The following is a 16,821-nucleotide window of genomic DNA, read 5'->3' as shown; positions in this document are numbered from 1 at the left end:
TGAGTCAGGGGTACAAGGAGGAATGAGGTTTGAAATGTATGCACCAGGAGTGCAAGAAAAGAAGGGGTGAGTGTCTGAAGCAGGGGTACAAGAAAGAATGAGGGATGAAATGCATGTACTGGGGGTAAAAGAAAGGAAGGGGTGAGTGTCTCAGGCAGGGTTACAAGAAGGAATGAGGATAGTAATGCATGTACTGGGGGTGTAAGGAAGGGGTGCATGTCTGAGGCATGGGTCCAAGAAGGAATGAAGCTTGAAATGTATACACCGAGGGTGCAAGAGAGGGGGGAGTTTGATTTGATTTGAAGATACGGCCCGTTTGCAAACATAAAAAAAGGCTTTTCCAATGCATCAAACCCTATTTTGTAATTCAGTAACCTGTTACCGAGTCGCAAAATGGGTTTGCGATTCGATATTTGGAAGGGGCATGTTTACGGCGTTCCTTCCAAATAGTGAATCACAGCGGTATCTATGAATGTTCTGCGACCGTGAATTCGGTGCAAAACAGACGCATTTTACCCATTCTCAAATGAGAAGAGGTCCCCAAGAGATCCTCTCCCCTGGGGGAATTGGGGCAAACACTTTTTTAAGAGCAGGCGGACCGTGGCCTGCCCTTAAAAAATGAAAAGAAAACTTTTTTAAAATCTGTGACCCCTGAGAATCATTAAATGAAACCTTTGGGGCGTCATACATTAGAAATAGCGATTACCAAATTGAGATTAGCAGAAAACCGCAGTTTGGGCATGGCTATCCCTAATGTTGATACATGCGGCCCAAAATTCGGCGCTGAGTCCCACTCCACCCCTCGGTGCAACAATACCTCTCAGACTAGGTTTACTCCAGAGCCTAGCTTCACATCTAACTACTAGTGTTAGCGCTTCTCCAAACATCTTCATCTGTTAACCCCTGAGTCTACGTTGAGCCCTTGGTTTCAGTTTGGCCCGAATAGCCCCAGAGTCCGAGTTTGTTTCTTGATTGCTAGTTGCCGTTCTGTCTAGTTCATTTACCGGTATTTGTAAAAAAAATACATCTCTCCCACCCCTCAAGACCCCCTCCAAGTCTAAGTACAAGGCTTACTGTTAGACGGGGACCTGAAGGGTCGGCCGAGCACAGGGGGAGAGGCCTCCGGTGAGGACCGTCTCCAGCGATCGTACAGACAAGTAAGTTCCCCCCCACAAATGGACACCACACAAGGATACGATCTGCACACTTTATATAGGATTCTTGAGGCAAGGTTATCAACGATACAGTGGGGGCAGGACACAAGGATCCTCCCAATTCTAGTCTCTGTAGGGTAAGGGGTAGCGGGACAGTCTTGGGTACCGGTCAGGTACAAGGGCGGCCAGAAGGAGCTCACAATCCTCGAGCTCGGAGGTCTGAAAGATCGGGCCGCGGCAGCGCCAGCAGGCTAGGATGATGTTCTCGGCAAGGTGGGCCGCGGCAGCGCCAGCAGGCTACGATGATGGTTCTCGGTAAGGAGGGCCGCGGCAGTGCCAGCAGGCTACGATGATGACTTCTTTGCAGAGGGGCCGCGGCAGCGCCAGCAGGCAGGAGCGATGGTTCACAAGGATGGGCCGCGGCAGCGCCAGCAGGTCCCGACGAAGATGCACGTTGCAGAGGGCTGCGGCAGCGCCAGCAGGCTTCGGAGATAGTTCACAAGGCAAGGCTGCGGCAGCGCCAGCAGTCCGTCAGGGATGAGTTCTTCAAGGTGTCTCTCGACTCCAGGATACAACTGCCTTCCTGCTCTGGAGCTGCCCCAGTTATAGGTCTGGTCTCCTTTGATGTCCGGACCCTCGCGCTTGGAGGTCGGGAGGTCCGGGATGAGGGAGTCCAGACACCCAGCAGGGGGGTGGAGCCAGCGCCCGGGGAGACCGGGGGCGATCGGCACCTGGCGGGGGAGAGCCATCGACACTCCTCTCTCCCATTGACCTGCCAAGTGGTCTCTTCACCTCCTGGGTGGATGGTGGTGCCTCGATATCGGGGCCTGGCCAGGCCCAGGGTTGGGGTCGGGCTGAGGCCACGCGGCCTCGTGGTGCAGTGTCCAAGATGGCGGCTGGGTCGAGGCAATGGTGCTGACGGGGGCCCGGGACAGCCGGTGCTGGGATGTTCGGGCGCAGGCGTCCCGTTGGGGACGGTTTGTGGGTTGCTTCGGTGGGTTGCCGGGGTGGTTCTTCTGGGGACACCGGGAGAGCCGGCGTTTGGACCTTATCATGCGGGGAGGGAGCGGCCCTTTCACAAGGCCTGTCCAACACTTACTTTAATGTTACTCCTTCCTGGTGACATACTCCTTGTTGGGACGGGAAGTCTCCTGCATGTCTCTAGAGAGAGTGCTTCCCCTGCCTTATGCTGATCTCCAGGTAAGTCACTCAAAAACAGCTGTATGGTTTCTAGATTCCTACCTCAGTGAGCATGACAGTGATACATGTCCACTGAGGGTCTCCCTGTTTACATGGATTGAGACCCTAGAGCTTGGCTCTGAGGTCGAGGGGGCATGCCTAGTGCACTCGTTATTTTCAGAGAGTGGCTACTGCTCTTTCTATTAAGGCTGTGGTAGACTGACAGTTGTGGCCGGAATAAATCTATAGTCAGGAGGGGTGAGTCCCTAGGCACCCTCCTGACCAAGTCTGTGCAGTTTGCCATGCATGTGCGCCTGTTGCCTTTGTCTGATTGCTGTGTGTTTGAGAGCCCGTGGGTGTACAGGGGAAGAATGGTGATTTGAGCCAGTGTGAGGAATGCGAGCTGTTCTGCTGGACATCCCAGCTCCCCTGTGCCCCTCCCTATTTCCTTGGAAAGGCCTGGTGGGCTGGGGGAGACACTCAGCTCTCATCTGGGTTTAGCTGCACTCTGTGAAGAGGACCCGCCACCCACTGGTCAGGGCCTCCTGGGCTGGAGGTTTTTAAAATTCCTCTCTACGGAGTTGCACAGCCTGATACCAGGAGAACTTGGGGGTTGACTGGGGCATGCTTTACCCATGCATTGAACACGCAGTGAATGGTTTGTGATTGGAGGTGTAATCAGGATGCAAAAGTAGCAGACCCTCTGATTGGATGAGCCTATCAATCCGAGGTAATAAAAGTCTGGCCTAAGTGGTCAGCCGTGGTTCAAGACTGGTCTATGACTGAAGAGGTAGCCACACAAGGTCCGTCTGAAGATAGCCAGGCAGGACCCACAGTGTGAAGGCAGGAGATAAGACACTGTTCACTGCGTCTGGAACTAAGGCCGTTCTCTCTATGACGGATGGAGTTTGCTGCCAAGAGTTCAAAGAGAACCCACAGCACCAGCAACATTGGAGACAAGCTGTTTCTGTGAGGCTTGCGGGAGCGAGCGTTTTGGACCAAGGAAATTACAGAGAGCTGCCCAAGGTGTGAAAAGGAAGCTTACAGCACATCATAGGAGTTGGTGTGGAAAGGAAGCTTGCGGTACATCACCGAAGCTGGTGGAAGGGGACGCTTGCAGCACATCACAGGAGCCAGAGAGGAGAAAGCTTGATTCTAGTCTTTGAAGGTGAAATCAAATCCATTCTAAGCTCCTCCCTTGCACTGTTGGAGCCTGTACAAGCAGTACCCGGGAATAGAGGCCTGTGAAACAGGCCCCCACATTTCTTTTTGTGATCTCTGAGGGTATCAGGGTGAACTGGCACTCTGTCCAGCCACTACCCTCCTACAGCTAGCCAGTGGCTACTGGACTAGTGGGACTCCAGTAAACTATGCCAAGACATCAGGCACCTGTAATCAGAACCCTGACACCACTAGAGGGGCGTCCTCACTCACGACGGGAGGACACTTCTGTTGCTTTGGGTGGGGGTTATGGGGCTGATCAAGAACATTTTACTTCACATCATATGCTGAAACTATATCCTTTCAATCCAAAGATTGGTATCAAGGCTCTAGTGAATGAGAAGAGCCCTGTGTAACATGGTCTGTAATATGCAATGCTTACTGTGTGTTTTCATGTTAACTGTGTTTTTATAGTGCTTGGCGTCTAGGCGCTATAAAACTGTTTGGGACCAGAAGTCTGTCCCAGAGGGTTGTAGGGACATCTTGTTTTCACTGTTTATCCTAGTTTTATGTGTAGTATAAATATCTTGTGTGTATTAAAATACTTTTCTTTTATAAAAAGTAAAGCACTGACTGGACATTGAGTTTATCAGCGGGTGGTACGGTTTACACTGTATTCTGAATGTCTAACCCCACCTCACCTCCTTGGTCATCCAGTTTTGGGTCCATTAGTACTGAGGCCCTAGGACACAAGTGGGGAACACTCCAGTTGATGCAATTGGAGCGCAGTTACCCCTGAGTGCCCTGGTGCCCAGGAAGCCGGGTCTAACACTCCTTAAGCTACAAGTAGGTGTTGAGGACACTTAGGTATGTATCTCGCCTTAGTCCATACTTCCGCTGAGGTTATGTTTGCACTTACGTCTACCCCTGAGCCTCGCTGCACTCCCCGGTGTCATTAACCCCCATTAGTGTAGATTCACCAACAGTTTCTCTTTGCTCCTCTGCGCATCAGCCTTGGCCTCCAGGTCCCGACCCAGCAGACTCCCCCAGGGCTCGACTCGAGGTACCACGCGGGTGGACGGCATCCCCCCACTTATTTTACCAGGAGCTCAATTACTGGAGCAAATGGAGCCACACATTCACTCTTTGGCCTCTCTGGGGCGAGTTCAGAGCTCATTCAGAACGCTGCTCACACGGTGGCTTCTCTGATGCAATCGCATCTAAGGGGTGAGCGAGGGGAGGCAATGAGTCTGATGGTGCAAGCCACCTTTCGTGATGTCACTTTCTGTTGTGATGTCAGTGTACCCCCACTTCTTTTTTTAGGATTTGTGCCCTGGACTCCCCGCTGCATAAAACCATCGACCAGGGGTACCTCCGTGAGGCGCTGCCACTGAAGAGGGCTGTAAAAATACAAGCTTTAAGAAGCACTATTCCAGAACATCCCACTTCAATCCCCATCAGGGCAGCTCAAGGTAGCACTACTGCGCTCCATCTCGGCTGCAAGGCGCTATACCAACGCTGCAGTCATGACCTGTGCTTGTAGCGCTCACACAGACTCTCCAGCTTGTGTGAGAAGAGAGTGCATCGACGCGTTCCGGTGTGCTCCCGTCACTATGCGCTACACGCTGACGCTGCTGCAAGGCGCTATACCAATGCTACAGTCCTACCTGTGCTTGTAGCGCTCACACAGGCTCTCCAGGCTGTGTAAGAAGAGATTGGCATCAACGCCCTCTGGTGGGATACCGTCACTAGGCGCCACACGCTGGCGTGGCTGCCCGGAAGAGGTGGGCACTACCACTGTGTTCGGGTTCTTTCCGGTGAGAAGGTCGTGGTAAACTGCAGCTGCACTGTCCAGAAACTCTGCAAAGGGGGAGACAAGAGAGAAGAGCGGTGAGGTGCGAGGCACGTACAAAGAGAGCACGGCACACGTGCAGGGAGTGGCACTGGCCAATAGTGGCATGAGCCACGCCATCCAATACAGCTCTTTACTAAGCCTGGGCAAAGCACTAAGCTACGCTCGCGTAGTTTGTGAAGTTTGAGTTACTTCGCACTACGCAAATTACACGTAGCACAGTGCAAACACCCGCAGTGTAGTGCAGCTGTCATTTTTTGCTTGCTCGCGGTCCTCAACGTCAAGTTGGCGACCGTGAGCAAGCAAAATGATATCCCGGTGAGACTTTTTCCTCATTCGCGATCAGCAACATCAAGTTGCCGAGCGCGAGCGTGGAATTTAAACCTCCCGGCGAGCTCCTCAATGCGGGGAGGTTACGTTTTTCATTGCGAGTGGTTGCGTATGCTCGCGACCGCTCACTACGAGAAACTACCAGTCCGCGTTGAGAAAGCTGCCGCTCGAGTAGAAATCTACTCGAGCGGCAGAAAACGACCGCTTGCATTGTGCAAGATGCAGTTTGCACTGATTGCACAGTGCGGACATGCATCCGGTACTGTGCAATCAGTGCGAACAGCATTTTGCACAGTGCGCTACGCAGTTCGCGTAACTACGCGTAGCTCACATAGTACGAAGTGCACTTCGTGTAGCGCTACTTCGCAAACTTCGCCCAGGGTTACAGTCTTTACCAGCTCCATGGAAGTCGAGGTCATCTTGACCCATGCCCGAGGGGTTTCTTCTAGTTCAAATGGACCGTAATAAAGCCACACCAGTATACAGTACATGATGCTGAATTACTGAGAAACCCGCCGCATAATTCGGTCCATTGCCTCATCATAACCCCAGCAGCCCAGACATCAGATAAGATTTATTGGGTGGTTTGGGGGCTGACGTGGTGGGAACGAACAGTAAAACATGTTCTAAATTTCATGACTCCCTCTAAAGAGAGGATTGTTATACCACTGCAATCTGTGAACTAAAGACACCCAAACATGTAACATATAACTCATGAATCACAGAGACGTGTGACTTCACAGTTCCCGGTGAAATACAGATTTTATCATCATATTGAGAGTCCTCAAGCAACTCCACACAGCTTTAAGAAAAGCTCCTGGGATTATGCAGCATGGAGCACTAAAATATGTGGCACGGTTATCTAAATTATGTGGCAAAAAAGCAAACTTCGTAGCAGAATCTCTAGCAGTATTATTTTCATCAATTTCAGCCACAAACAACATTTTTTGAGAAATCTGTAAATTATGCAACAAATTCGATAAATCTATTTTTATGCGTAAATGGTGCGGCTGCAGAATGGAATACATGCACCGACCCTCAGCGTTATCCATTATTTCATGTACAATTTATTCATGACAGATATACAAAAAGGAAACAGCCTAACTCCAATCAGTACCTATTGTTAGCTGCACTTTGAAGAAAACAGTTTTCGCGTGGTATCGTATTTGCTGCTTTCATTAGTATCTGTGCCAGACTGTGCCCCGATCTCGCCCTGCATTGCTTTGTTGTTGTTTGGTGCCATTTTGTTGTCCCAGCCCGTCTCTTCTCCCCGCTCCCTGCCGCTGCTCCCCCGCAGCTCCACCCCCGCTCCCTACAGCATCTACAATCGATCCCCTCCCCACTCGCCACCCCGCTCCCGCCTCCCAGCTGCTCCTCCCTCCCACTGGAACATAAGGATAGACCGGAGCGGTGAAGAGCTGTGACCGTCCTGACCTGGTCAGAAACGGTCGCTCCACCCGCTCCTGGCCGTCCTTGTACCGCATCAACACTCTGTGCCAGACTGTGCCCCCGATCTCGCCTGCATCCTGGGATATATCGTATCTGTGCCCCCGATCTCGCCCTGCTTGGTGTGGTATCGTATTTGCTGCTGTAATTAGTTTCTGTACCAGACTGTGCTTCCCGTGGTATCGTATTTGCTGCCTTCATTAGTATCTGTGCCAGACTGTGCCCCGATCTCGCCCTGCATTGCTTTGTTGTTGTTTGGTGCCATTTTGTTGTCCCAGCCCGTCTCTCTTCCCCGTTCCCTGCCGCTGCTCCCCCGCGGCCCCACCCCCGCTCCCCTACAGCATCTACAATCGATCCCCTCCCCACTCGCCACCCCGCTCCCGCCTCCCAGCTGCTCCTCCCTCGCTCCGCCCCCCTCCACTCTCTACTTATGACAGATACACTTATGCGCAGCGGTCACGCGCAGCGGTCGCGCCAAAGGTAAGCCCGTCCGCGCCTGGACCGCGCCTGGACCGCGCCCAGCACCAGAACCCCTGGACCCCGCAACGGCCACCCCTCACGCCGAACTTACGACGCTGACACTCTCACTGCACTCAACACTGGCCAACTCCCCGACTGCCACCAAGCCGCCCCAGGACGCACCCATGGTCCCTTCACCTGCCAATCATGCACGTTCTGTTGCATCAGGACCCACACTACATCCACAAACGCCAAACAGAGCTCCGACAACAACCACCTGAAGTGCATCCTGCTTAACACCCGCTCCGTCCACAGACACGCCTTGGAACTATGGAACCTACTCGACACCACATCGCCGTACGTCGCCTTTATCACGGAAACCTGGATGAGCGCCTCATCAGCACCCGACATCGCCATAGCCACCCCGGACGGATAAATGATTATCCGAAAGGACCGCATCAACCAAACAGGAGGAGGCATCCCATCATCCACAGGAACACCATTTGCATCTCGACCAGCTCCGAAGACACCCTCATAGCCACCGAACACCTCCACTTCCAGATACACACCGATCCCAAGACCACACTCAGAGGCAGCCTCCTCTACAGACCTCCAGGAACCCGCACACAATTCAGCGAAGACATCGCTGAATTTGTCAGCCCACACGCCCTCCCCTCCAATGACTACATTCTCCTAGGGGACCTCAACTTCCACCTCGAGAATAACAACGACAACAACGCCACCACCCTGCTGGACAACCTCGCCAATCTTGGACTCAAACAACTGGTGAATACCCCCACCCACTACGCCGGACACACGCTCGACCCAATCTTCTCCTCCAGCAAGCACATCTCATTCAATCACGCCATTGGACTCCACTGGACAGACCACAGCTGCGTCCACTTCAGCTTCAGAAAGTCCACGACCCACCACCACCCGCAACAAGCTCCCCACAGAAGCTGGAACAAAATTACCACAGACCAGCTCACCACATCACTGAACCAAAACCCTCCCGCCAGATCAACGGACCCAAATCAAGCAGCCATCAATCTCGCACAGTGGATCACCCACTGCCCTGATGAATTAGCACCCATGAAAAACCATCCCAACAAACCCAGAAGCAAAAAAGCCTCCTGGTTCACTGATGACCTCAATAACTCCAAAAAGAACTGCCGCACCCTCGAGAAAACCTGGCGAAGAAACCCAACAAGAGACAACATGACCGCCCTCAAGAACGCCACCCGCAAACACCACCAGCTGATCCGCACGGCCAAGAAATCAGCATTCAAGGATCGACTAGACAACAACGCCCACAACAGCAAGGAACTCTTCAGCATTGTCAAAGAACTCACCAATCCCATCGCCGGCAACAACAACATCACTCCCTCTCAAGACCTCTGCGACTCTCTAGCCTCATTCTTCCACAGCAAGATCGCTGACATACATAACAGCTTCGGCGATCAGTCCACTCCCCTCACCGCTGAATTGAAGCCCCCCACCACCACCCTTCGCGCCTGGACCCCGATCAGCACTGAAAACACCATCCGCTTGATGAACGCCATCCACTTTGGATCACCAACCGACCCATGCGCCCATCACATCTTCAACAAGGCCGACTACGTCATCGCACCCCAACTCCGGGACATCATCAACTGCTCCCTCAACACCGCTACCTTCCCAGAAAGCTGGAAACATGCCGAACTCAGTGCCCTCCTGAAAAAACCTACAGCTGACCCCACCGAACTTAAGAACCCCATCTCGCTCCTCCCATTCCCCGCCAAAGTCAGAGAAAAGACCGTCAACAGTCAGCTCGCCGCCTTTCTTGAGTCTAACGGCTCCCTCGACCCCTCACAGTCCGGCTTCCGAGCCAATCACAGCACCGAGACCGCCCTCATCACAGCCACAGACGACATCCGGACTCTGCTCGACAACGGGGCAACAGCGGCCCTCATCCTCCTGGACCTCTCCGCAGCGTTCGACATGGTCTGCCACCATACCCTTGTACAACGCCTCAGCAACGTTGGAATACAAGATAAAGCATTGGACTGGATCATCTCGTTCCTCGCTGGAAGAACCCAGAGAGTTCGCCTCCCCCCTTTCAGATCAGAGGCCACCGAAGTCATCTGCGGCGTACCACAAGGATCTTCGCTCAGCCCCACCCTCTACAACGTCTACATGAGTCCTCTCGCATCCATCGCACGCCAACATAACCTCAACATCATCTCCTACGCTGATGACACACAGCTGATCCTCTCCCTCACCAAAGACCCAAACACCGCCAAAACCAACCTACACGAAGGGATGAAAGACGTAGCCGAGTGGATGAAGAACAGCCGCCTAAAACTGAATTCAGACAAGATAGAAGTCCTCATCCTAGGGTCATCCCCCTCTGCCTGGGACGACTCATGGTGGCCCCCGGCCCTAGGCAACGCACCCAAACCAACGGAACATGCTCGCAACTTGGGATTCATCCTAGACTCCTCCCTCTCGATGACCAGACAAGTCAACGCCGTCTCATCATCATGTTTTAACATCCTACGCATGCTCCGAAAGATCTTCCGATGGATCCCCACCGAAACAAGGAAGACGGTCATCCAAGCCACTGTACCTCGCATCAACAAAACCACCATGGGAGGTAGATCCTTCTCCTACCTTGCAGCTAAAACCTGGAACTCTCTTCCCACTCAACTACGCCTTACTCAGAACCACCTAGCATTCAGAAAACAACTTAAAACCTGGATATTCGACAAGTAACTCCCCCCCACCTTCCTCAAGCGCCTTGAGACCCTATGGGTATGTAGCGCGCTATACAAATCCTCGACTTGACTTGACTGCACTACGGAAACACCCTCTACGCTGGAACCACTGCCAAATTGCAGAAAAGACTTCAACGCATTCAGAACGCCTCCGCTCGACTCAGCCTAGACATACCCCGCCACAACAGCATATCCGGCAACCTGAGAGACCTACACTGGCTCCCCGTCAACAAGAGAATCACGTTCCGTCTCCTCACCCACGCACACAAGGCCCTCCACGACCTAGGACCAAGTTACCTCAACACCCGCCTGATCTTTTACACCCCTACCCATCAACTACGATCGTCCAACCAAGCCCTCGCCGCGATTCCACGCATCCGGAGAGCCAACATGGGAGGACGATCCTTCTCCTACTTAGCGGCCAAAACCTGGAACTCCCTCCCCACCCACCTCCGCTTTACACAGAACCACCTCTCCTTCAGAAAGCAACTCAAGACTTGGTTGTTTGATCAGTAATGAACCCCTTCCCTCAAGCGCCTTGAGACCCTCTGGGTGAGTAGTGCGCTATACAAATTTTTGACTTGACTTGACTTGATTAACTACCCAACAAGCACCAGGTGTTGAGATGTCCCTTACGGTCATCTCAAAGTTCTTGTCAAATTTACAAACCATTCGGCTTAGGCATTGTGGTGTAAGATACCACCATAACCTCTTGATGACAACATTGGAGCATATTACATGATTACCATTAGGTATTATATCTATTTATTTAACGTTGGGTGATAAAGCTATTCACAACGCAAAGTTTAAAAAATGAAAAGCACTGAAATAACTTTCGCCCTGTCATGCATTGCTCATGACCTCACATATTATAATACTCATGTTAAATTACGTCATTGATGACATCATTGAAGACATCACTGACGCTACTGTTCCTTGAATTACTCTATAACCACTCGATCCTTGTAAAAATACAAAGCAAGCAGTGAAGGGTCCACCGTCACATAGAGCAGGTAATGACCGTCCCTGGTACCTGAGCGCGCTGGAAGGTGGCGCCTGCGGCGCCGCACTGACGCTGGCTGCTCCAGAAGAGACGTGCGGGCCAGCCAATCAATGAATCTGTCCTTGTAGAGCGCTGCTTATCACCCATGAGGGTATCCAGGTGCTGGGTGGCTAATTTCAGTCGAAGAGCCAAGTCCTGAGTGTCTTCCTGAAGTCCGTTAGCGAGGGTGATGTTCAGAGGTGGAGAGAGTTCCAGGAGCTGTCAGCAAGGTGGGAGATGGAGTGGTCTGCACTGCGGCTACGGCGGATGCGCAGTGCCTGTACAAGGGTGAGGGAGGAGGGAAGGTTTCTGATGGTTGGTGGCAGTTCAGGCGGTGTTTGAGGCATGCTGCTCCTTGGTTGTGGAGGGCTTTGCAGGTGTGCCAGTAGTTGGAATTGGCATATTTTTTGGACGGGGAGCCAGTGGAGACTCCTCAGGTGTCGGGGGATGTGGGTCTGTGTGGGCAGGTTCAGGATCGGTCTGGCCACTTAATTCTGTATCGTCTGGAGCCTTCTCGTGAGTTGGGTGATGGTTCCTGCGTACAGTGCGTTGCCGTAGTCCAGGCGGCTGTGATTAGGGTTTGAGTGACTGTTCTTGAGTCTCTCCGTGAAGTTCACGATCGAGGGTGATATACCAATGATGTACTAAAGTAGTACCTAATTGCAAGTGGACTGTGATGGACTCAAACTAGAAAGTCCTCCAGGATTGAGTGGGCAAAATGCACTTCTCAGCGACCTAGCCATTCAGACGATAGTGCTTCATGAACATATGGAGAGATGCCCACGTAGCTGCCTGGCAGATGTCTAGGACAATGAGTCCACGTGCCAATGCTGTGTTAGCAGCTTTGGCCCTGGTGGAGTGGACGTGTAGTCCTTTTGGAGATAGCTCCTTTGCCAATTCGTAGCAGCTCCTATTACAGAGCGAGAGAGGGTACAGCAAACCCTCGGTCATCCACTCGGTGGTCTTTGGTACAATTGATGTAGACACTGAACTCTCTTTGAGGTCCAATCGTTGGAGTCGCTCCTCCTTCTCAGAGGGGTGAAGCAGAGCATAGAACGCTGGCAGGGTGATGGTTTGACCGACGTGGAGCAGCGTCACAACCTTCAGTAGAAAGGATTGCTGAGAATGCAGAATCAACTTATCATGGAATAGGTGCAGTGCCGGACTGGCCGTAGCGGGCACCTGGCATTTCCCCGGTGGGCCACCAGGGTGGGGGCCAGTTTTGGGCCCTTGGGTGGCCTTGTTCATTACGGGTCGACAGCAATAATGGCCCCATCTAACAAAATCGGCTGAAACCGGGCCAAGCAAACAGCTTGGCTACGCCACCCCTTTCCCTCCTGGGGGGCCGGCCTAGCAGTTTGCCAGGGCTGGTTTCAGTTCCCAGTCCGGCCCTGAATAGGCGTACGGTGGATGAAGACAGCGGCTGAAGCTCAGTCACACACTACACTGAGGGGATGCATAATTAGGAACACAGTTTTGCTGGTGATGGAGCTGTGGAGCGGCCCCAATGGAGAGCACATTGAACGAGTAAGAAAGAGATTGAGGTCCCATCGTAAAATCACAAAAGGGAAGGGGGAAACCTACGCAGCAGCCCTTTCAACAAGCACTGGCGTTGCCAATAGGTCTCGCAGTAGGAAAGTTGGAGCTATTGGTTTTGTAAATGACACATTTTATATTAATGTGATGGTTTTGAAAATCGCGAAATTAATAGTTTTGTCATTTACAATGCCAATACTTTTAACTTTTGCAAATGTGCCACTCATAGTATTTGTAATGCAAATGTTTTGTATTTACGTGACTTAGATGTATTGATATTACAAATAACAATGGTTATGAAATTTTTAAAATAATTAATACTTAAAAGTTATTGTAATTTATAATGGCAATATCTTAAAGTGTTGTAAATACCTTTTGTGAAGATTATGTTCAGTGTATTTTATTGTGAGGAAAATAAAAGAACAGAAGTGAAATATTAACGTCTTTTTGTGACATTTGTGTAATGTGAGAGAGTGTGAGTGAGTTTGAAAAGGGTGATTGATTGTGATATGATGTGTGATGCTGATAGGGTGTGTGAGTATGTTAGTTGTGTCATTTTTGAGAATGTTATTGAGGGTGTGTAAGGGTCTTTGAGTGTAATTGTGTGTGAGGGTGAGTGTGTGTGAGGTGGTGCGAGGGGGAGGGTGTGTGTATTCCGATGGTGTGTGGTGTTGTGAGGATGAAGGTGTGTGCGTGTGCCTTTGTATGATGTAAAGGGTGTTATGGTGACGGTGTGTGTGTGTGAGGTGTTATGTGGCTGAGGGTGTGTGAGGGTGAGTGTGTGTGAGTGTGAGTGTAGGTGCGGCTGTGTGATTTTCTAGAAAGCATGCAAACTGAAGAAAGGCGAATTCAGAAGGCCCTTTAATAACCGATACACTTGGCAGCAGGCTGCAAGGCTATAATAGTATGCTTTCGCAAGGGAGCATTTCACTGACAACGGAGTTCAAACAAAAAAATTATTCATTCAGAACTTGGAACCCCTTTGTATGAAGATGTGTGATTAGGCTTAAGCACTCTCTGCAACCTGAGGCGACCCCGTGATTAGAAAACAAGGGAATACAAAAGAACATATAGCGATATCAACCTTTCACAAACTATCACAAAGCTCAAATGCATTAAGGGCCTATTGCTAGCCAACTTGCTGGTACATACAAAGTTGGCAAAAAATTCATAAGAGGTGCGGCGACTAGAATCTCTTGATTCACTAAAACAACATGGCGTCGACATATTATATATAAGTAGTAGTTCTCCTAAAGCCAACTTGTTGCTACAGGTCTGGCAATTTTTTGTGACACGTTTAAACCAAGCGACACAAAAAATCCACTTTGAAAACAGTTTCGTATGTAAACATCGGACAAAAATATGCATTTGTTTAGCTTATGCGTTTAAAATACTATTTGCCTTCTTATTATCTCGAAGTTAACATTGGCCCTGAAGGTAGGCTGAAAGCTAGTTAGTTTATTCTTGCCCTTTAAAAGTTGTGAGGCGAGTTCTTTGGCTTTGTAATGCGAACCCGGTTTAAATTTTTAACAGCAAGGGGTGCAACACAAGAATGTTCTGGACAGGCACAGCCCACACCGGCCTTTGTCATCGAGGAAATGGCGACAAACAAGGGCAGGATGGGTGCTTGATAGCAGCAGAATGGCTGCAAAGGGCACCTCATTATCCGATGCTCAGTTTAACCGGCTGGCGCCAAGCCTGCCTCACATGCCGGTGATATGCTAGGACTGTTCTAAGGAGGAGTGCTGCTACGGCCTGGGGGAAGCTGGAGGGGGAGGAGGAATGGTGACAAAGCCAGTAGGCATGCATGGCCGGTCGGGGTAAACACTTAAGGGGGGGTTGCGGGAGTGAGCGTGGAGGAATGGTGACAAAGCCAGTAGGCATGCACGGCCGGTCAGGGTGAACGCGCAAGGGAGGGGTGGGAGTGAGCATAGAGGAATGGTGACAAAGCCAATAGGCATGCACGGCCGGTCGGGGTGAACGCACAAGGGGGGGGAGGCGGGTGGGAGCGTGGAGGAATGGTGACACGGTCGGGGTGAATACGCAAAGGGGGGGGGGGAGCGTGGAGGAATGGTGACAAAGCCAGTAGGCATGCACGGCCGGTCGGGGTGAACGCGCAAGGGGGGGGCGGGAGTGAGCGTGGAGGAATGGTGACAAAGCCAGTAGGCATGCACGGGCGGTCGGGGTAAACGCGCGAGGGGGGGTTGCGGGAGTGAGCGTGGAGGAATGGTGACAAAGCCAGTAGGCATGCACAGCCGGTCGGGGTGAATACGCAAAGGGGGGCTGGGAGTGAGCGTGGAGGAATGGTGAACTCGCTATACGAGTGTGTTCATGTCTTGCAAACAATTAGTATGGCATAGAGGCCAAGTGGCTTAAAATATCTAGTGATGGGAGCGGGCAATGAATCTGATGACCAGGACTTTAGATAAAGTGTTGAAGTGGAAACATTTTGCTCGTAAAAGTAAGATTAGAGTGCTAAATTGAGCTTTTGGTTCTAAAATTCGATTTCAGTTTGCCGTTTTCGAAGCTCCTGACGCCCAGGCATATTTGTTTACCTTAAGTGTCTAAGTAAATATATAATTAAAATAAATGAGTACATGGTTTGATAATCCGTACTGCAATCTGAAGTGACTCCACTTAGACTGAAGAAATCATGCAGCCAGCGGCTGAACGCCATAAAAAGTTTCGCAGCTGGGATCCAAGGCGCAGTGGGGGTCGGTTGGTGAGTGTGGAGGCGTAGCTAGAAAGAACAACAACAATATACTGTAACTATTTTGTTGGCTCTAAACGCCCCTTAAAACAAGTGTTTGTGAAAATGTATTCCTAACTAGCTAAAAGCGTCACAATACGTGCATGGTTATTACGATCTGAGCTATTTTGCCTCTATATTCCAATGTGATTGTCATATCGAAAATAGTATAGCTCAGCTGCTCGTGAAAACTTAAAGCTCATTTTGAAATGGGTTCTCACGAGCTGCAGTTAAAAATATGATGTCATTTGTTTTTAATTGGGTATTTTTAACGTGTTTCTATAAGGAGCCCTCGGTGGAAAAAAAGTGGTGAAGTCCGTTTTCTATGTTTACAGATGAGCGCTCCGTAATGTTGTGTGCAGCTGTCCCGGCATCCCCTTTGACTGGTGATGGCTGAATCATAGAGTGATGTTAGAGCGGAAATCCGGGTCCCCTGAATCAGAGTTGTTTTAGGATCCACAGTGTTCCGGTCAGACCTAGGGTCTCTCTCTTGAACATGGCGGCAGTGAAACAGCATCAATCGCTGCTTGAAGAACCTCCGCACCTCAATGGAGAGTTGGAACTAGAGGACAAGGATGAGGCAGATACGTCAGAAGAGCCTGGCAAGAAGAAGAAGAGGAAGAAGAGCAAGGCTCCTGGGGGTGAGAAGTAAAATAAGTGGGGGTGGAGGAGAGCAGCATGGATAGGCGGGGTGTTGTAGGAGGAGTGAGATCATGGCTGAATGAAAGAAGAGGAATAAAAGAACCAGATGGCAAGGCTGTGATTGCGTGGAGAGAGAGGGAAGGTGCTGGTGTGGGAGGGGGAGGAGTGCTGCTAGGGAAAGGCTGTGATTGCGTGGAGAGAGAGGGGAGGTGCTGGTGTGGGAGGGGGGAGGTGCTGGTGTGGGAGGAGTGCTGCTAGGGGAAGGCTGTGATTGCGTGGAGAGAGAGGGGAGGTGCTGGTGTGGGAGGGGGGAGGTGCTGGTGTGGGAAAGGGCAAGGCTGTGTTTGCGGGGAGAGAGAGGGGAGGTGCTGGTGTGGGAGGGGGGAGTTGCTGGTGTGGGAGGAGCGCTGCTAGGGGAGGAGAAGCCTGATGCCGGATGGGGGCGGGAGAGGCTGGGCTTGCATGCGATGCGCGTGCATGTTCACGTGAACTTCATGAAAACCGCGGGCTGAAAG

General features: G+C 51.3%; 1 protein-coding gene across 1 annotated transcript in view; it reads right to left on the bottom strand.

The window, feature by feature from the left end:
• The window catches only part of CSTPP1 (centriolar satellite-associated tubulin polyglutamylase complex regulator 1), a 55,700-nt gene extending 50,234 nt beyond the window's left edge, over positions 1 to 5,466 (bottom strand). The window contains exon 1 of the mRNA XM_086959841.1: positions 5,162 to 5,466. Coding sequence (XP_086815967.1) covers positions 5,162 to 5,466 — 305 coding nt within the window. The remainder of the gene's footprint in view (positions 1 to 5,161) is intronic.
• Positions 5,467 to 16,821: the final 11,355 nt, after the last annotated feature.

The sequence above is a fragment of the Lissotriton vulgaris genome, chromosome 2_2, assembly GCF_964263255.1.
Source record: "Lissotriton vulgaris chromosome 2_2, aLisVul1.2, whole genome shotgun sequence".
NCBI classification, from domain to species: Eukaryota; Metazoa; Chordata; class Amphibia; order Caudata; family Salamandridae; genus Lissotriton; species Lissotriton vulgaris.
This window is presented reverse-complemented; position numbering and strand designations above follow the sequence as displayed.